The sequence below is a fragment of the Zootoca vivipara genome, chromosome 15 (genome assembly GCF_965207765.1).
Source record: "Zootoca vivipara chromosome 15, rZooViv2.hap1.1, whole genome shotgun sequence".
NCBI lineage: Eukaryota > Metazoa > Chordata > Lepidosauria > Squamata > Lacertidae > Zootoca > Zootoca vivipara.
Genome location: NC_142598.1, coordinates 19145650 through 19159955, shown reverse-complemented (window position 1 = coordinate 19159955; position 14306 = coordinate 19145650). Strand labels below are relative to the sequence as shown.

Below are 14306 nucleotides of genomic sequence, written 5' to 3'. Positions count from 1 at the left end.
GTTAGGAAACATCTGAAGACAGCCAGTATGGGGAAGCCTTTTAAGATTTATGGTTTTATTATGTTTTTATATGTGCTGGAAGCTGACCAGAATGGCTGGGGCAACCCAGTCAGATGGCCGGAGTACAAATAAATTATTATTATTATTATTATTATTATTATTATTATTATTATTATTATTGTTGTTGTTGTTAACCAGGAAGTAAATGCTTCCATTTTCAAACGCACCTCGGAAATTCTCTATTGAATTGGCAGACCACCCTTTGCACCTCAGTTTTCAAACATTTCAGAAGTCGAAGGGTCTTCCAGAACAGATTACATTCGAAAACCAAGGTCCCACTGTATTATTAGACAGAGCCCAAACATTTGCATTTTTGCAGGTGGTTTGGATTGTGTTCCTTGGTGCAGGTTTCAAATCTTTTCAGCAAACCAAGAGCAGTGGTAGAGGTGACACGACAAACCGCAAGACAATTAAACCTTGGAAGAACCATAAAACAAGATCTCATTATGCCATCTGTACGTCAGGTGCAGGTTTTCCACACACGTACACAAAATGTTACATTTACATCTGAGGGGCAACCGCATCTCAAAGCAGGTGTGAACAATTATGCCATTAGACACATGCACAGTGCAAAAAAAAAAAAACAACCCACACACAAAAAAATCTTGGAACAGAAGGGACTCAGCAGGTATTAATCCTGGGATCCAAAGGGAATTACTCTGCATTTTGTATGGGAAGCTTCATCTACTTACAGACTCAGTTAAGTAGCATTAATACAAATATTCATTTGTCAATGGTAATTTTACAGATGGGAGAGCTCCTAACAGATGGCCTCCTGCCTTTCTCCTCCCACCCACCCAAGAGCAGTGTAGCCAGGGACAGGTGCCAACGAAGGAGGAAGCCCCGTGTCCTTCCTATTTCCTGAGCTGAAGGGATCCTCTGCCGTGTCCTGTATTCCCCCAGCATCTGTGGCGGGTGGCAGGTGCGATGGCAGCACCACCATGGAAGACGTGCCGCCGTGTCAATTTTGGAGAGCTAAGCTCCGTATAGATGGGTTGGCATTGTGCTTCCAGAGACTGATTCAGAGATCTCCCCCTGAGATAATTGCCGTCTGAAAGGAACGAGGGCTAATGCTGAGGGAATCCAGGGAGCCCGAGCCTTCCTCGGCCTCGTAAAAGCCGGAAGAAAATTGGCTTAATTTCGCCAGGGTGTCCCCGCAAAAGAGGCTTGCCATCGTTCTGAAATGTTGCCATAGATACCGCCAACAAAGCACTCTGCGTGAAATAAAACGAGGGGAAATGTAAGGAAATGAAGGCACCTGAACCGTTGCGTTCCCTTTGTTGTGCCACAGGCTTGGCAGACAAACGCAACTCTGCCCCCCCCCCACACACACCCGAGAGATATTCATAGAAGTGAAGCTAGGTTGAAAGAGGACTTGCTTCTGATGGTATGCAGTGCACGCTCGGCCCCTTCTTACTTCTGGTTAATAAGGTTTTGCCGTCGTATCACAAAACCTCCTTGATCAAAAGCAACCACGACACAAAATACATTTGTGAGTACTTCACAGACAGTGATTCCCCCACTCTCAAACCAGTTTCAACTCAGTGAAAAGCTCTTTGTTGGCCCACAGACATTGCGACATTTTTTTTCTTCCAGCGATGAAAACTCTTCTGCTCGGTGAGCAGACTGTAGACACCCAAGAACATCGCAACTGGATGCAACTGGAGAATACTTGCAACCCACTAGCCCAATTCAAATGTAACGCTAAACCATAAGTTCATTGTGTGGCAAGGTGTGTGACACACACACACACCCGCGGAGGTTTAATAAAGACACTTGACACCAGTATTTTAGGTTAATGGGCTAAAAAAATGCCACAACTTTATTGGTTACAGATTGTGAGTGGTATTGGCTTAGGCATTGGACCTAACTGACTACAGTGGAACCTCGGTTTATGAACACCTCGGTTTACGAATTTTTGGTTTACAAACGCCGCGAACCCATCTGGAACGGATTTATTCACTTTCCATTACTTTCAATGGGAAAGTTCGCTTCAGTTTATGAACGCTTCAGTTTATGAAAAGACTTCCGGAACCACTTACACCCATGCTTCGGGTTAAGTACGCTTCAGGTTGAGTACTCCGCGGACCCGTCTGGAACGGATTAATACACTTTCCGTTACTTTCAATGGGAAAGTTCACTTCAGTTTATGAACGCTTCAGTTTAAGTACTCCGCGGACCGTCTGGAACAGATTAATCCACTTTCCATTACTTTCAGTGGGAAAGTTCGCTTCAGTTTATGAACGCTTCAGTTTATGAACAGACTTCCGGAACCAATTGTGTTCATAAACCAAGGTACCACTGTATATCTGACTCCTGCCCGTCTGCAGGGAGTCCAGGAAGGGTTAACCACCAGCAGGGGGAGTCCTGCTGATGCACATCAAGTAGCAGCTCCCCCGGGGTCACTGATAGGGATCGTGCCTTAGGCCCTAGCTTCCCCAGGCTTTGGACAGGGCCACGCCCCAGGAATCCATTAATGGAATACCCTTCAATATGCAGGACAGGTGATGGCACTACCTCCCCTTCTCCCTTCTCCAGCAATATTCCAATGCCCAACCGCCAAACCTTGTGACGATTTGCTACAAGGTAGGCAAAAACCAAGTGGCCGGTGCCAATTTGCCAAGTGGAAAAAGTCCTACCAGGCCTCTCAACGGCAACCAACCAAAGTCCATAGCAAGGTCAAGAGATGAAAAACCTAAAGGGCGGGAGAGTGGGAAACAGGGGCGTAGCAATGGGGGGGCAATGGGGGTGGTCCGTCCCAGGTTCCACTCTGGGGGGGGTGCCACTTGGCGTCCCCACCCCCGACTCCCAAGCCAAGCCTCCAGCCTCCTGGTAAAAAGTCTGCTCGGCACTGCGCATGGTTGTTACGTGGCGGGGTATCGCCGCCCCCCCCCACGCTTCCAAAGCCGCGCGCCTCTGGCTCCAAACTCCCAAGGGGCGGGGGGCAGCGATACCCCGCCATGTCGTTACGTAACACGCATGCATAGTTACATAGCGATGCATGCATCGTTGCGTAGCGACGTCCCCCCCCAGGGTGCACGGCAATTTGCCACCCTGGGTGTTGCAGCAGCTCGCTACGCCGCTGGTGGGAAAACTGGAGCAGCTGGAAGCACGAAGAGGGGAGAGCTCCCCGATGCATCCTGCTTAAATCAAGCAGGCCACACACCCAGACCAATCAGATTGGTCACCTGGGCAGTGACACAGCTGGGAATCCCCCCAATCGCACGAGGCTGACCACACACCCCACGCACGTGGAGGGGTCGTGAGAGCCCACAACCCCACCTCCCCCTTAAGGCAGAAGTGGCTTTATGGGAACGGGAACAACTGTGGTCTGCTGAAAAAATCAGGATTAGAAACCGTAGCTTGATCTTGGCTTGCTTTAATAAACTATACTTGAATCTAACACAAATTGGTCCAGTAGCAACATAAAGACTAACTGAGGGAAGAGATGCTTATGGTCTCCTCAAGGCCTTACAAGAAGAGGAAAAGTTGGGCGAAGGTGTTTTCCTGAATCTCATTACACTAAGGCATAAAATTTGCCTTTTAAAATTTGTCCCCTAAATTGTCGCACTTTAGTGGTTGGCTTCTCAGAAACTGCTAGAAATGACCACTTTTCATACCGTGCCTTTATAGAGAGACCCTCCAAATATTTCCAATACCTAGAAATTAATTTTCTTGCAGCCGTGAAGAAAAATCCAGCTAAAGTTTTACTTTTCCCATCATTGTTCTGGTTGTCCCGAATACTGTATTAATTGATGCACCCTCACTTCATGCTCAATTTACTTTTTTTTAAAAACAACCTGTTTTTTTCAGGGTCTGAAATCAACTTGCAAACAGTTCAATAGCGGCAGGAAGAAAGCTATGCAGAAGCAGTCTGGTCCAGTATGAGGAAACACAGTTTGAATCTATGAGAAAGGGAGACAGCTCCACATGCTGGATAATCAGTCTTTTCTTGATGTTTTCTTTCTGTCGTCAAAGGCAGCTGCACAACCGCGAGGGCTTGGGTGATGAACAAAATGAAATAAAAGTAGCAGTTTATGGCATTCAGATTTTGTAAATGCGGCATGCTATAAATTGCTGGACAGATTTTTTTTCCTCCAGGGCAGCAAACTAAACACAGTCCTAAAGCCAATGGATGTATTTCATTTGCTGTCTTAGCACAAATAATTAGCATACTTTAAGCACGACAGATAGTGTAACCAATCAATTTTTTAGCTCGTTTCCCGTTCTATGGAAAACTCCTTATGCCAAAGGATGACATATATGACAAGCCCACTAAACTGCCATTCTGAAATGCATGTATTTCCCCCCTGCTCTTCCAGCTCCCGCTATTGTTGTACCCCCAAAGAGGATTCACAACGTAACTGGAGCCCAAGTCTACCTGTCTTGTGAAGTGAAAGCAGTCCCAACACCCATCATCACCTGGAAGAAGGTATGTGAAAGATGCCAAGTGTTTTATGGGGTAGAGAACTAGAGCTGAGCCAGCCTTGTTTCCGATGTTAGATGCTGAAGCTTCTGTCATTTGGGGAAATGGTATATAATGAGTTGAAAAAATGTTCAAATTAACTTTTATTTAAAAGAAAAGCAGAGGCTTTTCCATTAGGAATTGTAGGTGCTGATATTCCAAGGGAGAGGAAAAGACTTTTCATGTATGCCACAACAGCCACACAGATGTTTCTAGCTCAGAGATAGAAAGAAGATAAAAGTCCCTACCAGAGAAGAATGGCAAATTAAACTGTTGGGACTATGCCGAAATGGCAAAACTGACTGGATAGCTCAGGAACCAAGAAGACCAAAACTTTAACAAAGAATGGGGGAAAATTATAATTTATATTGGAGACCACTGTAAGCAGATGAAAACATTAGCAGGATTTCAATAACACTTGTAATGTAGCAATTACTGTGGAGATAATGGAGTTGTATAAAATATGGACTGCTGAAAAAGATGCAGCAGAAAAGGTTAATTTTAGGACCCATGGAGGGGGAGGGGGGAAGTCTAAAGATTCTCAAGGAATCTTTAAATGTGGATGTGTATGGTTATATTGTTATAATTTTATATTTGCAAAATCAATTTATTATAGAAGATGAAGCTTCACTTTCAGGTAGAGCCAGTGATCTGGAAACTGATATATAGGCTGTTGCCCTCTCCAGATCTTGGTTTTCCTACAGCTGCCTTCCCCCAACCTGGTGCCCTCCAGGTATTTTGAACAACATCTCCCATCAGCCTCTACCAAAACATCTTGGAGGGCACTAGCTTAAGGAAGGCTGCTCTCATAACCAAGAAGTGCAGATGGCCTAGATGTTTACATCAAATTTAGAATAATAGAATTGTAGAGTTGGAACCACGAGGCTCATCTGGTCCAACCCCCTGCAATGCAGTAATCTTTTAGCCCATGTGGGGCTCAAACCCATGACCCTGAGATTAAGTCTCCTGCTCTACTGACCAAGCTTGAAGTGGTATAACTGCACCACTCAAGGTGGCTTACAATACCAGCAATAGGAACAAGGGGATTCAAATGCAAAAACAGCATCCAATTTTATGGCCCAGGGAATGTCTGGGAAAGCTTAGTTTCATGGAGGGTGGGGTTCATCATCGGATCTGGGCTTAAAGCCTGGGTCTACTGTGTTTTCACCTTGCTAAAACTCTGCAGGTCACGGAGTCCCCAAAGGGGGTGAAGCTCTTAGAAGAACTTCCTGGAGACAGAGTCAACATGGCAGTTCAGGTCCGAGGTGGTCCTTCAAAACATGAGAGCACAGGCTGGGTTTTGGTAAGTTCCCATTGCACTATATAGTTCAAGAGTGCCCCTCCATACAGCAGTACCGTGTTTCTCATATTATAAGACATGTCTTATATTTATTTTTTCCTCAAAAAAACACACTATGGCTTATTTTCAAGGGATGTCTTATTTTTTTCCTCCTCCTTCTGCCGTGGCCGGCATTGCTGTTACGCCTATCACTATGTCTTATTTTCGGGGTATGGCTTATATTCCTTGAATGCTTAAAAATCCTGCTATGGCTTATTTTATGGGTATGTCTTAAAATATGAGAAACAGGGTAATGGAGAAGCATTGCTGAACAACAAATAGAGCAGGATAATGTGTGGACTATCCGGTATAAATCCTTTGCTAACGCAATGTTATTGCATCAGTGTTGCAGAATATCCCTGGAAAAAACCCACCAGTCTTTCCTTGTGGCAGTTGCCATGAATTCTGAATCTATGAATTGTACAGACATGAACTAAACCCTTTTGGTTGCTACGGTTCACCTTTTCTTTTCTTTTTTAATACTAATTTTTATTGGATTTTTAAAACATAATTAAACAAATAAACATACAATATAACAAATACACCAACAAACACATACATAGAAAAAAGTGGGAGGGAATTAAAAGACAAAAAGAAAAAACAAACTTTAAAACATCCATTTTTCAAATCATTATCTTGTAGACTTCCCCTTTCCCCTTTCTGATCTTCAATTTATAACCTTCTTTAGCAATATCCTTTATCATAATTTTCCAATCCTTAACTCAATTTTTCTTACGTATATTATACTGCCCCCCTCCCCCACCCCCTTCCCAAAGATCCCCCTGCCACCAAGGAATCCTCAGGTGTAGTACGACGGAGAAGGCAGTCCTTTTTCACATTGAAGCCCCACCCCCCACCCCACCCCTCATCCCAGCACCCACCCACCCCGGCCACCAGAAGGTCCAAGACGAGGGGTGAAGAGTAGGGGCACAGGGGAACTCCATTATTGCTACGGTTCACCTTTTATTCTTTGTGTGTCTGTTTCCCTTCCAGATAAACCCTCTGACGAAAGAAGACGAGGGCATTTACCAGTGCCATGCTACAAACATGGTGGGAGAAACACAGGCAGAGGGGAATATTAAAGTCCTAGAGCAAAGCAAAAATAAGAGGGGTAATTTCCTGGCATCGGATGACATGAAGTAGCAAGGTAATGTTGATGCTGCTAGTCCTCTTTGAGTCTAGGAGGGCCATTTTAAGACATTGTGTATGTCCAGCTTGGGTCATAGCACTGATTTGTACATGGTTTACATCAGGGGTCCCCAGACTACGGCCCCCGGGCTGGATGCGGCCCAATTGGCCTCCCAATCCGACCCCGCGACGACCCCCGTCGGCCACTGCCCGCTCTTACAGCGCGCGGCATGGCGGCGATCTTCAAAATCGGCAAAAAATCGCCGAAAATCCTTTGTGCGCATGCGTATGGGCCTCTCCCGACCCAGAAGAGGTCATTTCCGATGCACTTCCGGGTCGGGGGAGGCCCATACACATGCGCACAAGCGATTTCCGGCGATTTTCCCCCGACCATGTGCGTGTGCGCATGCGCACGGGCGCGCACTCCCCTACCCTCCGGCCCGAAGCCCGGTAAGTATGGGGACCCCTGGTTTACATGATGTTCTTAACGAAAAGGTTCCTGCCCGGAGGCGCTTACAGTGTTAATTTCAACTCAAGGAGAGAAAGGCAGAGGCATGAATGCCAAGGAACTTCTAGAACAGCCTTAAAAATAAGCCTTCATAATAGTGCACTAAAAGGCTGGCAGCCAGAGTTTCTGTCCAAACGTGGGAAATCCCTCCTCAGCAACTAGCATATCAATACTAGTTAGCAGGCTAGTTTGGGAAAAGCCTTTTCCCCAAACAAGCTAGTGGAATAGAGTAGAGCAGATGGATGAGTTTCCTTTCCTCGGCAGCCAGCACACAAAGTGGACTGGGGAGATCTGTCCCTCCTCCCTCTCTTACCTGCCTGGAATTCTACGCTCACCTCCATGAAATTCCCGGTCTACTATCATACTTCATTCCAAAGTATTTAAGGTTTATTCCCCCCAGGACTGGGGTGTTAAGCCAAAGGTTTCGCTTTTAAGCAGCTTAGTGTAGTTACTGAGGACAGGTAAAAGGAATTGTAGAGGATTCTTGGCGCCAGAGATGGAAAGAAGATAAAGTCCCGACAACGTTGGCCTGCCCCCCTAAAAAAAGCTTGACAACTCTGAACTCCCCCACACACAAAAAAAATTAGTAGATCGCTGCCATTTGTTTTTTCTGGGAGTAGATCGCAGTCTCTTGGGAGTTGGACGTCCCTGGAAAAACACTTGTAGTTTAATGGGAATTTTGGACATAATGGAGATGTAAAAGATTTGATTATAAAAGATGCAAGAGGAAATGATTTACAATAGGACCCACAAAAGGGAGGAGGGAAGTCCAGGAGATTTTTTGGAACCTTGTATTTATGTTGGATATGTGATTGAAAAACTTTAATCTGAAAAACCAAATAAATAAATTTATTTATTTTTATTTATTTTTAAAAAGAGGAATCGTAGAGGGATTCCATTTTGCTCGTCATTCCATTTTCAAAGCCCCTTGCAGGATAAAGTGGGGTGTGAGATTGTGTCAACAAGTTTGGCACCATCACACCTAAGCGACATATCACACCTGGTTCAGGGGACCTCTCAGTCTGCTTCCCCCCCCCCCCTATGTACTTTAAGATCAGCTAAGGAAGCCCAGCTCAAAGCGTTTCTGCCTCTTGGCCGTCAAGTGAGTGGATACAACAGTTGCAACTCTTTTAAAACACTCCGTTCTCCTCCCATCTGTGGAACTTCCTTCCTAGAGAGGAGTGTTCATTATTGAGCTGCTTTCTACATGTGGACATGTAGACAGGTTTTTCCCAATTTATTGCTGACAGGTTGGTTTATTTGTTACATGTTCTTTCAAGTGACAGACTGTCATTTAAATGTGATTTTTATTGCAACTACTGCGTTTCCACAGTGCTGCAAGCTGCTTTGAAAGCATTTTAAGGCTATCAAATGGGAGGAGGTTAATAAGGCTCAAAACAAGTCAGCAAGCGAGCATTGAGATGATTCTTTGAATGTAAATGCTCCAAAATCCAGAAGGATAGGGAAAGCGGTTTTCTTATCTGCGCTGTTCCCACAACAGAGTGGATCAAGTTGCTGGAAATATCCTCCGAGAGCAAAGATTCTTGTCATGCACTGAGTACTTCCATCATCTAGGTATGCCTCCAGGCATGTCAGTATTTTGCAGGCGATTCATGCAGATGTTTTTCGTTTGCACAGTTAAAGTATCATGTGGCCCTAGCATAACATATCCACTTGAAAGAAAATCTCAGAGTTAATCCCTACCACAATATACCAACAGCCTGGAGACAATCCGAGAGAAAGCAATCAGAAAATGGGTTAAAAAGAGAAGTGAATAGTAGTACTTGCTTTTCTACAATTTCAGTAGCAATGTGGCCCTCTTAATTTGGCCAAAGTAACTTTCAAAGTGGATTTTGCTGCACAACCTTTGTGTGGAGGTTAGTAGTCTTAATGCACCTGCAGATGATCTCACCCAATAATTGTCTTTTTCCTTCCCTCCCTTCTAGGATGAAGTGATCTGACTACCTCTGAGGGAATCGGAGCCAAGCAGACTAGAAACCCATGGAATAGTGATTTGCTTTCTTAACTTGCTGAAGACTAGAAGATACCATTTTGATATTCTTATTGATTAATGGTGCAATTTGCACACCTTTTTCTTACTGTCTGATTAATACTGGGCATGTAGTTAATGATGTAATAAATGCTCAATAAAAGCATGTTGTTGTTTTTACTATTTTAATTTTCTCTCGCGTTGTACTGCCGCTGAGATTTAGTTCTAGCACAGCACCCGAGCACCCTCTCCTTGTCTCACTGGCCTTTCACTGCAATTTACTATAAAAGACAAATCTCAGCAGTAGAACTAGAATACTTGTATCTTTGAAAGTAAACCCAAAGAAAGACTATTTGTTGTTGTCTTGACTTCTGGCACTACATTGTCAACTGTCTATGTTTAATCTTTAAATAAGAAAAGGATTGCGACCTTTCCCTTCATTGTCCATACTCCTATGCTTTTAACCTATCTTGCATAATTTAAGCAAGGCAGAAGAGCAGGGCAGGCAAAAAAAGATGTACTCCTACATACATTTAACTAGGAATAAGGCCCATTGAATTCCATGGAACGTACTTCCACGTAAGCATAGGATTGTGCTGTGACACTGCCACAAACTTTCAGGCAAATTCAGTCATTCTGGTAGTACTTGGGGGCCAAAATAGCATCTTCAGATGCTTAAACTGAAGACATTTTTCATTCTCAGCATTAGCCTGCATGAGAAATGTAGGCATAGCTTTCCTTCCCAAGATAGTGATTGCTTACAAGGAGCAATTTTCTAGCAATCAGTGATTTCTCTCTCCCAACGCCTCGAAAGAGAGGAGTCATTCCTGATCAAAGAAATCTACACTAATCTGCATGACCAACAGCTGAAATAGCTATTTAAAACAGCCACGCTAGATTTTTTTGCAAAGAAAAAGCTACTGGCTGCTGACACCTGGTGGCTACTTTCATACACTGAAACATGCAGCAATTTCTTTTCTCCATTAAGGAGAGCAATTGACACTCTGGTACATCATTGATTTTTAACTCGCTTATTGTAAATCTGGCATCGTTGACTATTTGATATGGGGAAAGGAAGACTCACTAATAAGATTGCCAGCCTGTTAATAGTTTCAAGGATTGGCTTGTGGAATCGCACCAACGAGCACTGTCTCCCAAGAGCCAGGTGCCCTTTTAAAGTATGCCTCTTCTGACTGTGGATTTAGGTACTCTGGCTGCTAATTGACCTATCTCCCAAGAATTTGTCTAATCCTTTTAAAAAGCCATCTCAGGCCCCATCCATTTGCTGCAAGCAATAGCATAGAAGCCACTGTGATATGGCTGTTCCCAATGGTGGTATGGAGAGTAGCTATGTCACCATGGCTTTCCCTGCTTCTTTGTGATTATAACATAACAGTAATGCATAACCCTAGCTCTCATTCACGAGCCACATATTGATATAAAAGGCTTCTTTTCGTCTGCCCAGAAACAGCTTGCCAATCAACTTCACTGCAGGATCCCGAGTTCTACCGTAATGATGAGGGGGATGAACTTACCCACTCAGCACCATTTTCTGCTGCCTTCTTTCTAATGTCATTCTGATTCATTAAGCAAACAGGAAGACTAGGCAGATCCAACTTTGGAACTACTTAGCATCAATTGGTTTTTAAATCTTTGCATTTTGAAAAGCCTAGAACATTATCCCCACTGTTCTTCATTCCTGTCTAGTCACACTAAGCTTCTACTATCCTCCTCGCATTATATGTGAAAATACATTTGCAAAGGGAATAAAATTCTCTACAATGATCGTAATTGTAGAATGCCATGTTTAGAACATATGCCACATTTTATTTCAGCCATTCAAGATTTAACCACCAAGGCTGCACAGGATACAATGAGATACTCTGGTGATAAGCATATCATTAACATCTCAGAGATAAGCTCTGTTCCAAAGAACTCTGTTTACAGGTAGCAATTTTCCCAAATCGGTTGATATAATCTCTGAAGAACAATAAATTTGTACCAAACATAAAGAAATCGCATACTGACACATGTAAATAACTGTTACTGGCTTTCTCTCTTTGGCTCTTCTACAATCTTCTCAAATATTTCAGTAGGAAATGTCTGGATGCTTTTGTCAGGATACAGAGCCTCTTCTTCGCAGCCCATTCAATGGGAGAGCAACCACTGTCCGCCTGGGTCTTCCATTCAGCCCGTCCTTGATGTTCTTTTGTTTTCATATGCTTTCCAGCTTCTTTAAAATGAATGGAGCTGAAGAAAGAAGCATACACCCATTTTTAAAGCCACCTAGGTTTGTAGTCATAACCGCATAGCAGTGAATTCCATAAGTTAACTGTGCATTGGCACAGAATGTGGTCAACCACTTGCTGGAACACATGAAGCTTCTGGACTACTGTATACATCAATTCTACACTTGAGCATAACCCAATATTCACTGGTTGCTTCGGATACAGTTATTCCATAAAGCTTTCCTATATACCTATTAGATCATCTCTCCCCCCCCCCTCGAATACTCAATCTAACAAATTACATTTTCATTCCTAAAAAATGTATCTATTAATCTAACATTCTCAATATATTTGCTCTTCCCTTCTCCAACTCAATCTATATATTAATTTCAAGCAACATACAGCTGGTCAACTCTTGTCTCAGTGCTGTATCGATGGAATCTCCATTTTGCATCCCAGCAAAAACAAGCAAGCTATTTGTACCTAGCTACCATGAGTTGATGAAAAATAACCTCATGTTTTGAATTTTCATATCTTAACACTACAATTAAAACTCCAGTGGGGAATCTCTGGCCTACTAGGCCGCTCTCATCATGTCCTGCCCACTGTCTGGCTTCAGAGACCCAGAAAGAAAAAGGAGTCAAGCTAAGTGTGTGTGGCTCTAATGGGATTTTCATTCCTACTATTTCCAGCAATTCTTTGTAGAATTGAGCTTCGGGAGTTTTGAAATTTGGAGATGCATCTGCCACATGAATTACATTCAGTCGCATTTTGGATCTACAAGGTGGAGTGAAAATCTCGTCTCCAAGAAGTGGCGTGTCATAAGGGGAGCTCTCTTAAAACAGTAGCAGTTTGGTTTTCGCACCATGCAGCATTCCCTCTGGCATCCAGAAGGTTGCATAGACGTTCCAGTTCCACTGCTGTAAAGGTAAAGGTACCCCTGACCATTAGGTCCAGTCGCACACGACTCTGGGGTTGTGGCGCTCATCTCGCTCTATAGGCCAAGGGAGCCGGCGTTTGTCTGCAGACAGCTTCTGGGTCATGTGGAGCAGCACACAGAAATGCTGTTTACCTTCCCGCTGGGAAGCGCACTGCTTGCTTTTGAACTGCTAGGTTGGCAGGAGCTGGGAGTGAACAACAGGAGCTCACTCCGCCGGGGGGGGGGATTCGAACCGCTGACCTTCTGATCAGCAAGCCCTAGGCTCAGTGGTTTAGACCACAGTGCCACCCGCGTCATTTGTATGCCACCACTTTACAGGGAACAATTTATGGGGGACATATAATTTATTATACACCTTTAGGCGCCAGGCAAAAACGTTCCTCTTTAACCAGGCCTTTAGTTGATTTGATTTACATCCGATGCCCTTTTAAAATGTGTTTTTTTGGGGGGGTGTTATTGGGTTTTAATTTTTATTATGCATTTTGTGGTTTTATATCTTGATTTTATTCTGTGAACCGCCTGAGACCGCTGGATATAGGACGATATATAAATTCAATAAATAATAACACATAATCAAATATCCTTTCCATTTAGGTACATCTGACTACCACCCCCGCCTCTCTTCCCCCCCCCCAAAAAAAATGTTTCAAGTACAAGCATATTTTTCCAATTCACAGATATCAACAGAAACATACTGTAGGAAACTGCAACCAATTGTGACTCCTTGTGTGTGTGGAAAGTGAGATGATAAAAAGGCCTTGGCTGGGCTGCTCTTTGGAACTCCCTCCCTAGACAAATTAGGACTGGCTCCCTCCTTACTGTCCTCCTGTCTTGGACCGGCCCTGCCTCCGCCTGACCTCGTTGTACCCACGCCGGCGCCTCCCAAGGCCTCTCTCCCCTCGCCTGCCACTCACTGATGCGCAGCGCGACCACGTAGATGAGGAAGGTGCGGACGGAGGAGAGGACGTCCTCGCGCATCTTCCGCTTCAGCTCCTCGGGGTCCAGCTTGGGCCCCAGGCCCTCGATGCGGAACATGGCCTCCTGCACCACCACGTCCTTCTGGCGTCGGCTGGGCGAGCGTCTCTCCTCCCGGCTCGGCTGGAGCGAAAGGCCGCTGCCTAGAACTCGCGCCGGAAAGGTCCTTTCGGTTTCCGCCCACCGCGGCTGCGCCGCTTTTCTGTACGGGTGCCCGCTAAGGACAAGCTTCGTTCCCCGTCGCTGCACCACTCTCCCGTACGGGTGCCCGCTAGGGACAAACCTCCTTACCCACGGTTGCCTTGTGCCCTGTACGGGCCTCCGCTAGGGACAAGCTTCTTTCCCCGTCGCTGCCCCGCTCTCTCGTATGGGTGCCCGCTAGGGACAATCTATCTTCCTTCCTTCCTTCCTTCCTTCCTTCCTTCCTTCCTTCCTTCCTTCCTTCCTTCCTTCCTTCCTTCCTTCCCACCAGAACCAACCAGAGAGCGGGGAAAGTAGTAGCAGCGTTACGAGCTATAAGAAGATGGAGCGATGCCACTTGAGTGCCCAGGGGATTATTATTATTTTTTTAGGTTTGCATGAAGGGCAGCCCTTAGCCATGTCTACGTAGAAGTATAAAAAGCCCTATTAAATCCGAGGAAACAACATTTTGAATTGCTGTGACTCCGCTGAA

General features: G+C 44.7%; 2 protein-coding genes across 2 annotated transcripts in view; one reads left to right on the top strand and one right to left on the bottom strand.

Moving 5' to 3' along the window:
• The window catches only part of IGFBPL1 (insulin like growth factor binding protein like 1), a 36386-nt gene extending 26707 nt beyond the window's left edge, over positions 1-9679 (top strand). The window contains exons 2-5 of the mRNA XM_035097186.3: positions 4383-4492; positions 5712-5828; positions 6858-7011; positions 9447-9679. Of these exons, the coding sequence (XP_034953077.3) occupies positions 4383-4492; positions 5712-5828; positions 6858-7007 (377 nt within the window). The 3' untranslated portion in view covers positions 7008-7011; positions 9447-9679. The remainder of the gene's footprint in view (positions 1-4382; positions 4493-5711; positions 5829-6857; positions 7012-9446) is intronic.
• Positions 9680-11296: 1617 nt separating this feature from the next.
• TOMM5 (translocase of outer mitochondrial membrane 5) lies at positions 11297-13754 on the bottom strand. The gene is made up of 2 exons (XM_035097212.3): positions 13573-13754; positions 11297-11740 (listed from the first exon to the last, which is right to left on the bottom strand). The coding sequence occupies exons 1-2, from the start codon at positions 13691-13693 to the stop codon at positions 11706-11708; spliced, it is 156 nt and encodes a 51-aa protein (XP_034953103.1). The 5' UTR covers positions 13694-13754; the 3' UTR covers positions 11297-11705.
• Between the last annotated feature and the right edge of the window lie 552 nt (positions 13755-14306).